This window comes from Abrus precatorius, unplaced genomic scaffold (genome assembly GCF_003935025.1).
Source record: "Abrus precatorius isolate BTA unplaced genomic scaffold, Abrus_2018 Scaffold5, whole genome shotgun sequence".
Classification (NCBI taxonomy): Eukaryota; Viridiplantae; Streptophyta; class Magnoliopsida; order Fabales; family Fabaceae; genus Abrus; species Abrus precatorius.
In genome coordinates this window covers 13,497,521-13,511,525 of record NW_020874395.1, presented here as the reverse complement: position 1 = coordinate 13,511,525, position 14,005 = coordinate 13,497,521, and the positions used below count along the sequence as shown (strand labels likewise).

Genomic DNA, 14,005 nt, shown 5'->3' with positions numbered 1-14,005 from the left:
ATTTGGTGAGTTGCATAATGGTATTTTTGTCAAATGGTTAGGCAAGCAAGGTCAACTTGTTCAACCCCAAAGTGATGGCACAAACTTTGCCATCAATATAGCAAGTTTAAGTTCTTAATGAATATAAGTGGTGTCTACTTTGTTGAGAAGTTTCAACTTGTTTCCTCAAGTTGTGGCACTAACTTTGCTATCAATAAGGGGGCACAGGCAATAATTATTGGTGAGCCATATCTTGTGGGTTGAAATGTTGGTGGAGTAGGCGAATACTAATCTAGTATTCACTCTCATTTCTTTATAGTCTTGGAAGTGACGGAAATTACGATCAGCTCTTGTTGAGACCAAGCAATCCCAAGATCAACGTCGCAAGATCAATGTAGTAAATGACTTTTTTTTAGCTTTGCTGCCAAACATTTCAAGGGCAGTTGTTAAAGAAACTCAAAATAAAAGAAGTTAATAAAGTATCAATACTAACAGTTTAAGAAAAAACAGGTCGTCTAATTCTGAAATCATGATAAAAATTTTATTTGATCACTTATATGAGTTTTTAAGTTAAATCCACAAGTAATTAATCAGTATTAGCAGTAATATGTTAAAATTATCAAAATAAATTATTTAAGGTTGTTTTAGGACTTTTAAATGATTACGATAACAAATAAATAAAAACGAAAATAACATAATGTGTTATCTGATAATCTCTTTTCTGTATGTAACAAATTCGTGGAAATCTACTTATCATGTACTCTACAACATTACAACATTTTATTTTTTCTTTATTACAAACTCATAGCAAAATTGAACTTAAAACAGTAAGCAGAGGATGTCCTTAAAATAACTTCTTAATATGAAAACTATAGTAGATTTTCGATTATTAGGGGAATGCTAAATGCTTCAATTATTAAATTTTTAAATCTCATGACGTGAACAAGTTGATGTCGTATTGCAGTTTTAGATACTTTTCTCGTCCACACAGTGGCCTGAGGGTGTGTCCGGTACTCAGCTTTTGGGTGGAAAAAATAAAGAAAAGAAAAGGATTGCTTATTGATATGTCAACATATATTGAAATGAAATGAATGGGAGAAATGGTACTTTCGTCGGTATATTATTTTTTATTTTTAATTGTAATAAAAGGGGAAAATAATTTCTTTGAACTAATTTTATATTCATATATACGTTATTTATTTATTTATAAACCTCTTTTATTCTCACTTTTGTCACTCGGAATAAATTAAAACTTTAATTTTGATGTATTATTTTCTTAATATAAATCATTATTATATTATTTAATTACATAAAAAAATTATTTTTAAAATAATATGATAGCATGCCATTAAAGGGGCGTACAATTTTTTTTACAGTAACAATATATCATAATTAATTTCATAAACTAAAGTCTAACTGATGCTTCCTTACACCATTTAAAAGATTAACTATGAAATATGAAAATTTACTTTTAATGTTAAATTCGCATGTCATTTATAAATATAGCTGGTGTTTGGTTTTGCAGTACGATGTCTTAAGGATTATTTGAGAAATGGGTTTTGGAGTAGAAGAGAGTGAGAGATAAATTTTTTATTTTGAATAAATATATTTAAATTTAATAATATTTAAAAATTAAATATATAAAATAAAAAATTAACATAAATATAATATAAAAACTATTTATTTCTAATAACTCTTTAAATCTGTGTTTTTTCAACACAGCCTATAATTATTTCAAAAACTTAAACGTGAGTTTACAGTATGTTAACTAAATAATCAAACTTGCGGATAGCTTTGATTTCGTTGACTGCTTTGGGTAAGCTTTCAGATTATAATAAATTTATTATCAATCTTTTTTATATTTATATTGTAAAACACGCAGAAGGAATCTCAAGAAAGCATGCGAAGGAATCAATTGACTTCCCTTTTCGCAGCACTCTTTGACTTTATTATTTGTTAGGCATTATTGGTTTATGGCACCAATTATTCTTTTTTCCTTTTAATTAACCAGATATTGCCTTCCTAACTAATGAAAGAAGGTCTTCACACAAAATGAATGCAAGTGTAATTTACACAAATCCATTCAATAATTACATTTTTCTTTCTAAAATAGTTGTTTAAGTAAGCCATTCAGGGTATTACACTTGGTCATTTGTTAGGTAGGTGGTAGAAAATTGGAATTGAACATAATGCTTTTTTAATTGTGATAATAGTTATATATTAAAGAGCAAAAATATTTGAATCATGCCTCTTTTTTTTCTTTCTAATTTTAGATAATAGGGTAAAAGTACTTGATTCTTCAAAATTTGGACAAAGTGTGATGAATATAATCTTTTTTTAAAAAAACAGCTTTGCTAAATATTGCATAAATATAATCATTAAAAAAAAAATACTACCTCTAGTTCTATTTATAAAAAACAACTGTCAAATTTTTTCAGTCTTAATCATAAAAAATACTACTTATTTTTAAATGTATTAATTACTAAATTCATTTTAAACTCTTACTTTATTATAAAGTTACTGGTTTAGTTATTTAATACGATGGACACTTTTAAAATAATATTAATATTTTTCGTATTTAACTATTGTTATGTATTGATAAATTAATTTATTTTTTATAAATGGGATTGAAAGCAGTAATAAATAGAAATTTTTATTAAAATTAAAATAAAGATATATTGATCAATATTAAATATGATATTTCAAAATATTTTTATTTTTATTTTATTTTAAATTATTGTCCTTGTGATAATGTTTAGCAAAATTATTTTAAAATTGGTATGAAAAATGTATAAAATCACATGATCATAAATGTGAGCAGATCAAGAAATAAGGACAAAATTAGCAACTCAAGCATTTTTGGCCTAAAATGCTGTGCAAGCGCCCATGATTTGGCTCTACTCACTCAATTTCAACAGAAATTTCCAAGAAAAAACACTGAGCAGTGATTAAAAACTTAAAATAACAATACTCAGTGAATCAAAGTAGGAAGAAAGAAAGAAAGAAAGAAAGGGCAGTAACATTACATTATGTAAAACAAGATCAAATCATTAGTGAAGAAAAAAAAGTTGAAAAAATGAATAAAAATTGAAAGAATGAGAAGCAGCACCAAACAATAATTCATGAAAATGATGAACTGTGATAAAATCATAAAATGAAATAGTTGAAAAGTGTTACAATCAGGAGAGGGACCACATTGTTCAGTGCCTTTGGTTCTATTCGACCATGTGTCGGTGATATATCTCTCACCGCGTTAGCCAATTATATAATATTGGAGACATTAATACAACTCATGCCACTTTCTGAAACTTTACAACTCCAGAAATAATTATCTTTTTAATTAATTAATACACAAAATTAACAAACCAATAAATCAGTGATAAACTCAATTAAGAAATTAATTAAAAGAAGAAATGGACTCATAATCGTGATTCCAAATCCAAAAGTGATATCAGAAGTTGAAGAGCTACGCTGACATGGTACAAGGAATCCTTCACCTCACCAATGTGTTTGCACAATCATTTGACTTTATTTTTTTTCTCTCTCTCTCTGTCTGTTTTACTTATACTTTTTATTTTAAAATTTATATAATATCACGTTAAAATTGATTGAAAACTGGTTAACCCACAAAAGGAAGATAAGTGTCCATACATTAATTTGCTTCTACTTTAATTTATCTTTTGTTATCCACATTGACTATACTTTCTATGAAAAAAAGAAACTCTGTAAATTCAGGAAAAATAATAAATACAAAGAGTGGAATATCATAAATTAAAAAAATAAATGTTTTTCAAAATGAGTGTAAAATATTAAATTAAATTTAGTTGTATTTATCATTTCTTTAATGAATTTTATCATTTTAATTAAGAAAACATTAATTTTAAAAATTGATTTTAAGCATCTTAAAATATTATTTTTATTTAAAAACAAGTATTTATTATACTAAGAACATATAAGTATAATAAAAAATTAGAATTTTTTTTATTTTTATTAATTCAAAATTAATATTAATATCAAAGACTAATGTAATGCACTTATTTTAATTATTTGATGATGAAATTTTCACATTAAACACATTAAATCTTGGTTGAAAATCTCGCCACCATAAAGGAAGGTTGAGAAATTACATGACACCCATTATTACCCACTGACTCTAATTAAAAAGGGAAAAACAGGGCAAGAAATTGAGAAATCTCATTTTTGCATTGCAGGAGGAAGCAGAAGTGGTGTGGAATAAAGTCAAATTCCTGTTGAAGCTTAAAAGGAAGAAAGAAACCCCATTTTTTATTTTCACCTATACCAAAATAAAAACACATTCATAACCAACCTTTCTTCAATAGTTTCTATCCATCTTCGACATTCCTTACCTTTCCTTTTCTTCCTCCAAGATCACAGTTTTCTTTGACCCTTTTACTCATTTTTAACGATTCTCTTCTCCACCCACTTCCCCTTCAAGTCAATTTCATGATTCTGGGTCTCAGATCGTAGATCTTGCTGTCGGAGGGTCGATCGGAGATGTCGCCGTCAAATGGGTTGCAGAACGGCGGCGGCGGCGGCGGCGGTAATGGGGTGAGTTATATCGAGCACCAGGTTTCAAAACTGGACACTCTTGCTGGTGTGGCAATCAAGTATGGCGTTGAGGTACAACTATTTTCTTGTCTTTTTTACTTTGTTTGTTTTGGGTTTTTTTTTTTTTTCTCTGACCTAGAACTGAGTAAGGCATGATAAAGTTGGTTGCTTTATGTGTTTGTTGGTTTTGGGTTTTGTAGATTTTTGGTTTTTCTCTTTATCTGTTTTATTTTTTCAATATGCTAAATTGGTGTTTAGCGCAAGGGTTGTAGATGTATATGAACAAGATAAGATTTTGTGTGTTATGTTGCGTTTTTAAAAAATATATATATATTTTTTTTGGAGGATTGTAGGTTATCTATGTGTGTTTTGTTTGGTTTTTTTATCCTTTAGGAGTAAGCTGATCTGAAAGAACCGTTTAAGTTACTCAATTTTTCCTCTAATGATTACTATGCTATGGTGGAAGATAGACATCTATATGATAATATGAGAGGAGTTAAACTTTTCGTTTGAAAGTATGTAATCCATGATTTCTCCTTTCAGTTGCATTATCAAAGTTTAGGATTTTTTTTTTTGGTAATGATTTGAACGATTGGCGACAAGGGAATGAGAATAGGAATGAAGGGTTTTCAGGTTCCATTATCAAAAAACTTATCTCCTTCTTTTCTGAGTGTGGCCTAAATGATGAGAGGAGCAGCTGTTTTCAAACTAATGCGTTCCAACCACTTGTGAATGTGGTCATCTGTTCTTAGCATTGGTCAATGAATCAAACACTTTATAGACATCATGGATTCTCTTCTTGAAATGCGTTCATACAAAATTGGTGATTGTCTAATGTGCAAATTCACATAAGCGTATGACAATACATAACCTTACCTTGAATTCTCTGAGATAAAAGTAGTTTACTTGAATTCATCATTAAATTTATTACTCTCAAGTACATATTACTGATGTGTCGTGTATGCATGCACCATATAGCTGATCCTGAAATTTTATAGTCCCTACCAATGAATACATGCATTATTGCTTTATGGTCTCTGATAACAGGACACTGAAATCTTCCAATAAAAATTCCTTGTAAATGACTTAGGTAGCGGACATCAAAAGGATGAATGGGTTAGCCACAGATCTTCAAATGTTTGCACTGAAGACGTTGAGAATTCCATTACCAGGACGACATCCACCATCTCCCACTCCTGGTCCACTTGATGAACCTGCCAAGTTGAGGTACTATTATACTCATTTAGAATTTGATGCCAGTTCTTGTGAGATTACAAGTGCTTAGCTGTTAGCTATGTATGCTCCTAGTTCTCACACACACTAGTTATATTTTTTCACTTGGTCTTCTTCTAATATCATCATTGTGAATTTTTATTGATTTTGTGTGTAAATTTGATATGCCTATCTTAATACTCCTTTTTATTTTCCCTATAGAAAATTTTCATACTGAATATTTTTAAGTACTATGAATGTAATGGCTCAATAGTAAAGTTTACGAGATTTGCTCTTTAGATCAGATAGCATAGCTCTACTAACCAGTCACTTTGATTTAAGATTCTGTGCTGGATTACAGAGACTCATTTTTAATGGAAACTCATTGCAGAGATAATAGTACTGAAAGGAGACCCCCACGCATGGGTCAATCTGCCATGAAGGAGCCTCTCCATTCCTTAAGATTGAAACCGCCACAACAGAATATTTCTCCAGCTATGAGCATTTTACAGAAATACTATGGACTCAAATCTTCGAGTTCAAGAGATACATTCGAAGGAACAGAAATGGCAGTTTACACATCTGTGAGTGCAGATCATTCTACAGGAGAGTGGCTTCCCAAGTCCTCATCAAATTTAGACCCCCCATCAAATGATTACCCCAAGTCAACAAATGTAGCATTCGATCTACTGACTGGAACTGATGAAATGCATGAGTATGTGCCGTTTGCAGATATTGGGGATGGGGGATCTGAGAAGTCCGATGAGAAATCTGTCCGCAGACGTCAGAAAGCTGAAGTTGATAATGGAGCCAGCACACCAGAAAAGATTTTAAAAGAAGGAAATGGTAGTGGATCAAATGGTTTTTCTTCAACTGGGAAAGCATTAAACATGAGGCCAAAATCAGCTAGCCGAGCAGCACTGTTTTCGGAGTCAGAATCAGGATGGCTAGATTCAATTCCAGTGGGGTTGGGAGAATCTATATTTACCGATGGCCTTGCTGGAGTGCGCAAATCGTCAAGTGCATCAAGCCTCAGAGAACAGGAAAAGAATAATTCAGCTCCAGCCTGGCCACCTGCTATATGGAATTTGAAACCAGACTTGCAAGCAGCCATCACAAGACCTATCTTTGATGGTTTACCAATCCCAATAACTGGCCGCAGAAGCAAAGCTGCCCTTGATTAGTGCATATTGATTCTATTTTGTGCAAATTATTCTTTTGACATTACACACATAAATTGCAACAAGATGCAACTATCTTGGGTTAGTAAACCTGAGCCAAGAAGGGGGAAAAAAGAAAAAGAAAAAAAAAATACAGAGTTAGGATATTTATTCCAGGCATAGAGTAGCCAAGGGGTTGATGATTTTCCAAGAAGAAATGCTGCAGCAGTAGCAACTGAGGAAATGGTGCATGAAAATGGTGGATTGTACCAATAATGGTCACCCCACCTGGATTATAAGAGTTATTTACAGATTGATAATTTCCTTTATAAAATGTTTGAGTCCAGTAAGTGAAAGTCATTTTGTTCAGTGGTTAACTGTATCATGTCTTTATCATTAAGTACATTGTGTAAGTATTTATAATTTTTTTTTCTCGAGACCCATTATACTGCAATATTCGGTTAATTTATGTAAACCGTGTTACACGGACACTACTATTATTCAATTGGATTAGTTCTTCTGCCCTGTGTATTCAGTAATTTCCCCATCTAATAAATCCAAGTAACCAAGCTCTCTGTCTGATATTGGAGTTTGCTTAGCAACTGGCCTATTCTAATATAATAATTTTTGTTTGATTTTTGCGTGTCATTAGAAATCAAAATATATAATGAATAAGAGCTCCATGAAGTGGTCCATCCAATCATGGCTCCATCGTACAAAACCTTATATAATGCATAAAGTAGGGTGGGTGCGCTTTTGACATAAATATGCTTTCAATATGCTGAAAACAAGCAAATAACTATTTTATGGAAAATATTGGTATAAATACTTTCGTGGTGGAGAAGCAATGCTAAACAAAGATTTGCAGGTAAACTACTTTGAATGCAGGGATTAACTTACATGCGTGTTCCCCCATTCTATTACACATGATAAGGACAAAGCACATGGCTGAATCACATCACCGACGCACTGAAGAAGATTATCCCCATTGAAATTGCAGATCTGTGGCTCTGTTTATTTTATAGCGATTTGCTATAGGAAATTCTAGGGTTCGCAGTTCGCACATGTATTTACAATAATATTTGCTTAGTAAGATTCTTTTGGTGTCAAATAACCCATCAGATTTAATTGGCGTGTTCTGCATCGCAGTTCACTAATATTGTTGATAGACTGAGATTTCTTGAACTTCTAGAAGCAATGCTTTAAAAAAATAGCAGTGATTTCTCTTGTTCTCTTCATGCAACGAGCCGAGGTACACATACACATCAAATAACCCAATATTTTATTTGAAGCGAAATATTAGTCACTCCTGTATGATTCGATTCGGTTCTAAACAGTTCTTCACGAGAATGATTCGCTCCAAACGAGTGGCTCTATGCCAATAGGTTAAATTGTGCAAACATTTCAAATAAATCCACAAAATTACCTCAACTGAATTCTACATCAAAAAATAGTCCACAATCTAAAACATTGCTAACAATTTTCAGCGCTCAAGTTCACTAAAATGCTATCATTTCCCGCAGAGAAAAACAGTCTTTCTTTTTTTTTTTTCTTTTTTTTTTTTTTGCTTTGGGGGGATAAAGGTTAGAGTTACCACCTGTTTTTAGGTGGTTTCACTTTATAAATACGAACTATCCAATTCTGCGTAGTAAACGCCTCTTCCAAGTACTCAAGCTTTATGTCCTTATTTCCAATTTCAACACCTCTAGCGCGATCATACCTGTAATTCCAAGATATATGTGGTTATAAATTTAAAATATATATAAATATATATATATATATAAGTTTCTTCAAACAAAGCATGTTAACACAAATTACTATCCTGCCAATTTGAAATCCCCATTCAGGTTTTCTTTGGACAAATGCTATGGATAGCCAGTGGTACAATTCATATTCAATTCCTTCGAAAGAAGATAGCAATATTGCAAGAAACATCTAGTTATGAAATTTTAACAGGCATGATATAAGGCCAAAATGAGGTTCTTCGACTTAATATATCTCAATCTAACTGCCTACTACTATACTACACAGCGTATTACATGGGATGTCCTAAACTTGATTTTAATATAGGCCTTCCTACCATCAGAAACTTGTCTAAGTTGAAAATTTGATAAACTATTTCAAGTATTTTTAACAAAAAGCATGATTTCCATATAGCTAATCAAGTGGTACAGATTTTGCATATTCCCTTTGTCAGTAACACTACTGCAAGGACACCTATATTTTCTAGTGTGTCATTGTTCAAATTATACCAACAATAAGGGCTATGAAACTTACCCAGGTGGTTTGCCATATTCTGTTGTCAGCTCCCCAAACCGATAATAAGAAAGCTTGTACCTAAGAATCATAGACCAACAAAAATATAATTATATCATGATTTATCAATTCATCATGTGCCTTTACATTTACATATATAAATATCAGCAACAAGGTTATCCTAAATTACTGAACAACTTCCTTTTTATTCCTTTTTTCTGTGCTTGAAAAAAATAGCACCTGATTCACACTGGGGAAGCAGTAGCATTTGGCCTTACTTTTTAGGATCTTTAAAGCTAAAAATAAAAGCATTAAAATCAAAATTAAAGTTGTTTGGCAATTTAATAATTTTTTTTAGCTTAAAGTTATGCTAAATTGAAAACTGTTTGACAGTGTGTTATTGGAAGAATTGGAATAGAGAATAGATAAGGGGGAGAAGCTCCTAAACTGTTAAATTAAAATCTCTTATTTTATGTTTTATTCAGCACAGACTGTTAAGGAATTCCAACCTAGTTAAACTTCAGTGCCCCTGGAGGGCATAGTCCAACTTTACAATACTGTTATTCCATAAATTGATCTTGTCAAGTTTAGTTTATAACTCTACTGATATACCAAACCCAAACTCAGACTTGTGTCCATTCGGATTTGCAGGAACTTCAATGATAACTCAAATGCCAAGCCCAACTAGTAGTGCTAATAAACTTACATAAGACAGTTCAACATCTTGGGAGCCGCTCCTTTATCTACACGATATTCTCCATTGACAAGGTAATCAGGTTCCTTTATCACAGGAAAAACCCCACCACCAATTCTTACCATCCACAGAAATCTACACAAGAGTTATGAATTACACAAGTGTCAGATGCATTATAGCAGGGAAGATAGATACATAATTATACAAATCATAATGATAAACAAATTAAAAAAAGGGGAAAACAGAAAAGTCAATATCCAGTACATGATCAAGAAATGCATACCTATATCTTTGTAAATGGAAAAAAAAGAAGCAACAGATAAATCTAACACCACGCTACGCAAACTCATTCCAACCAATCAATCATTAGAAACCAAGAGATATTTTTTCACGACAGAAAGGAATAAGACTCCTAAAAAGCCACAAGACAAACATGTTTAGACCCAAGTTATCTTAGTTCATGTTTTCACAGAAATAGCCTGCCAATCTGCCCCAACTTGATGATCAAATGTCTACAAAATTTATTTTCTTAAAAAAAATGAATACACAACAGGTATGAAAGGGGAGGGTAAATACTACACCAACTTTTTATTATAGACAAAAATGACCAGTCTCAAAAATAGAGAAAGAGTAACGCTACCTACAGTCTACACAATACAAGTGGCTCAAAGCTCAGGTGACAAGTCGCAATGCTTAACTTCTATATGCTCAACAACTCTAATGAAGCTACCTTTACAAGTTTTGAAGAAATTTATGACTGCAAAGGTCATCTCTATGTAGCATATTTCATAAAGAAAAAGGCACATGCATTAAGAAAACACGGATGTAAAGGAAAAATATGTTACTTGATAAGGCCTTACTTATTAATATCATCAGAAGAATAACCAGTAACCCCACCAAACACAACTAATACATAGTCCACATCAAGTGATCTCATTATTTCATAAGCCTCATCCTCATAAGATGACATTGCACGCCCAACAGTAGCTATGTGTGTATTGTTCCAGGTGTTATTGTCAACAATAACTGTTCTGTTTCCCATGGCAGTGATTTGATAACCATAATCCCACCATGACATCACTTTAGCATCTGGTGGAGTGTTCTGGCGAAGCCAAAAGTAAGCCTCACGATAATCATCAAAGATAACCCTGTTACCGTGGGCACCCCTTGCAGCCAAGACAATTGAGGGAGATGAGTAAGCCTCTGATGTGACCCAAGTGCAGTGAATAGCATATCTACTGAGTAAATAGAAAGCACCAAGAAGCAACAAAATGGCACCATTCTTTTGGAAAGGCTGGGAATTATCAACTACACCCTGCGTGTAAGTAACAATACACAATTAAATTGTCACATCAACATTCACCACAAAAATATTAATAGACAAGAACACCATTCTAATACAATATTTAAGACTATAGCTGACCAAGATGAACTAATGAAGTTAAATTATTACACAGTAACTGTTGTGAAAAAACATGGCAAGTACCAAACCTACTGTCAGGTGCACATTACCCATTCAAGTAATTATATCATTGAAAAATATCAAGCAACAACCAATTCATCTTTCCAATAATTAACAAAATGGAGCAAGTGGACGAAATTGAAGGATAGGGATGGTATTTATTGGATTAGCATGTGATCAGAAAAGGAAAGAGAAAAACTGAACACAGTAGAATGCAACTCATCTGAAGAAAACTGTTGCTTTACAAGTTGCTTTGAAAAATCTAACCTTCGAAGAACCTTTTGCAGCACTAGTTCCTTTACCAGAACCACTTTGAACAGCTTGGCTTTTGGCCCTCACTAAGCGAGTCAAATTCTTCACAGTGGCAGAAACCGCAATAGCACTGATGAGGCATACAGCAGGGGTAGCAACAAGAATTAGTCGAACCATAACCCCAGCAAAATACATGCTCGTAAGACCATACATAACTATGAAGATTGTGGCATCTGACAAGCGCTTGAAGCAAAAATAAAGCCCAGCAGGGAAAAAGAACAGCAAGATGTGAAAATCAAACATGAATGATGACCAAGCAGTTGGCTGATGCTCAGAGACAGACGCAATAATTGGAATGTGATCCTTAGCATATGTTGGATCAAGCAACGAGTAAAACCGTCCAGTCCATGGAGATATATAACCAGATGCTGTGCCTACTCCCAAAGCAACAGCACCAACAGTGACTGCACCAGTAACAGTGATCCTCAAAAATGCTTGAAACAATCTTGTGTCACTAAGCAAATGCCTCACCCAATCCAAGAAGAAAAACACCTGGAAAATCAACCCAACTTAGAACCCACATGCTAACTTCCTTAAGCAAATCAACAGATGCACTGACACGGCAACATCCACGAAGATCAAACAACACAGCATCACAATATTTTGCAACAGAAACCAAGTCATAATACAACCAGACAAAAGTACCCACCTAGAAAAGTCTATTTGTTGACATAATTAAACATCACCCAAGCAAAATGTATAAAGGAGGCACCAAAACAACAATTTACTAATAATTAAAAAATTTATCATTTATTTAGATTCCTAGAGTATACTTTTATACATATCCCAAGCCCACAAAAAAGAGGAGGGTTGTGCTATGCAGTCACCAATCGTCGTAAAACTTTGTCATATCTTAATGACAAGAATCCTAGAGTATATACCCCCGCTCATCTAAGGAGAGACTAATCTCTAACAACACAGATACGCAGAAATCAATCCCATGCGCATTTATGTTTCTCCATACGACACATATGCATAAATTCCAATGCCAAATACAGGACCACACTCAAAATAACACAGCACAAATAAACTAAGAAAATTGCTATAAAATTAAATTCAATACAATTAATTTACACATAGATACACATCAAGTCAAGAAGGTGATAAAGAGAAAAAACACAATGAACCTAACCAACCTGAAGCAAGAAAAAGACGCCCATAGCAGCCATGTGCTCTCCAGACTGAACATGCTGGAACCCCACAAACCTAATCTGCATGGCAAGCAACATTCCCAACACATACATGCAATTATAAGCAACATAGAGCCTCATCGAGTACCTCCCAGTCACCAACAAAACCAACACATAAAGCGGAACCAAATTGATGATAAAAACATAACCACCCCACGCAGACACCATATAGAAGTACCCAAACGCCGAAGCCAAAGCCCAAGCCAACGACCCTGTGTTCACCGCTTTCACAAAAAGATAAAACGTCAACAACAACGCGAAGATCGCAACTCCTTCGTTATCGTAAGAACCTGCAACAGACCGCGAGATGTAGCCAGGGCAAATCGCGATCAACGCCGCCGCCACGATCCCGGCGCCGGAATCCCATACCTCCTTGCCGAAGAAGTACGCCACGAGCGTCGTGTTGGACGCGAAAAACGGCGCCGTTAAAACGCAAACCTCGCGGATGTGGACGGCGAAGCGGAGGAATCGGAGGACGGAGAAGATTGCGGCGGCGGTGACCATGAGGCCGGGGTAGAGCGTGCCCCCGATGATGCGGCCGAGAGGGTACCAACTCTCTGAGTCGAACCAGTTCCAGAACTCGGCGAAGCCGTGGCGCGTGAGGAAGAGCGTGGTGCGGTAGTTGAAGTAAGGGTCAAACTCATGGATCATGGATTCGTAGCGGAGGACGCTGAAGAGGCGCGTGATGAAGGCGAGGATGTAGATGAGGCATAGTGCAGCGACGCGGATGAGGAGTTCTTGTTGTTTGGTTTTGAGCTTTAGGGTTTTGGGGAGGGAGAGGGAATGGAGTAGATCTTGCGCCATTGGGGATGGAGAACCGGGTTTCGAGGTGCCGACCATAGGTGGAGTGGATCTATGTGGATCGGGTATTCATAGAAAATTTGGGATTTTCTCGGGAAAATTGGGAGTGAGAGTGTGAGTGAGTGAGAAAGTGAAGATGATGGATCTGGCGGAGACGGAAGTGAAGGAAGAGAATGAGTGAGTGAATGAACGAACGAACGAAGAAGAGTCAAAGTCAATGGTTGGATGTTGGAACTGTGGATCGATCCAAGTGTTCCAATTCCTGGCTAGGGATCCAGAGAGTGTAGATTCCAAACACCGCTTTTCAAGAACCTATAACCCCACATATACCATAGGATCCAAACAATGAGGTATCCTTGTCAACTATTAA

The 14,005-nt window shown here is 34.4% G+C and overlaps 2 protein-coding genes across 2 annotated transcripts; one reads left to right on the top strand and one right to left on the bottom strand.

Moving 5' to 3' along the window:
- The first annotated feature begins 4,165 nt into the window (after nucleotides 1–4,165).
- On the top strand, nucleotides 4,166–7,454 carry LOC113867228. The gene is made up of 3 exons (XM_027502389.1): nucleotides 4,166–4,620; nucleotides 5,639–5,775; nucleotides 6,152–7,454. The coding sequence occupies exons 1-3, from the start codon at nucleotides 4,495–4,497 to the stop codon at nucleotides 6,942–6,944; spliced, it is 1,056 nt and encodes a 351-aa protein (XP_027358190.1). The 5' UTR covers nucleotides 4,166–4,494; the 3' UTR covers nucleotides 6,945–7,454.
- LOC113867227 (dolichyl-diphosphooligosaccharide--protein glycosyltransferase subunit STT3B) lies at nucleotides 7,364–13,934 on the bottom strand. The gene is made up of 6 exons (XM_027502388.1): nucleotides 12,781–13,934; nucleotides 11,600–12,136; nucleotides 10,731–11,185; nucleotides 9,883–10,005; nucleotides 9,198–9,257; nucleotides 7,364–8,640 (listed from the first exon to the last, which is right to left on the bottom strand). The coding sequence occupies exons 1-6, from the start codon at nucleotides 13,672–13,674 to the stop codon at nucleotides 8,511–8,513; spliced, it is 2,199 nt and encodes a 732-aa protein (XP_027358189.1). The 5' UTR covers nucleotides 13,675–13,934; the 3' UTR covers nucleotides 7,364–8,510.
- Between the last annotated feature and the right edge of the window lie 71 nt (nucleotides 13,935–14,005).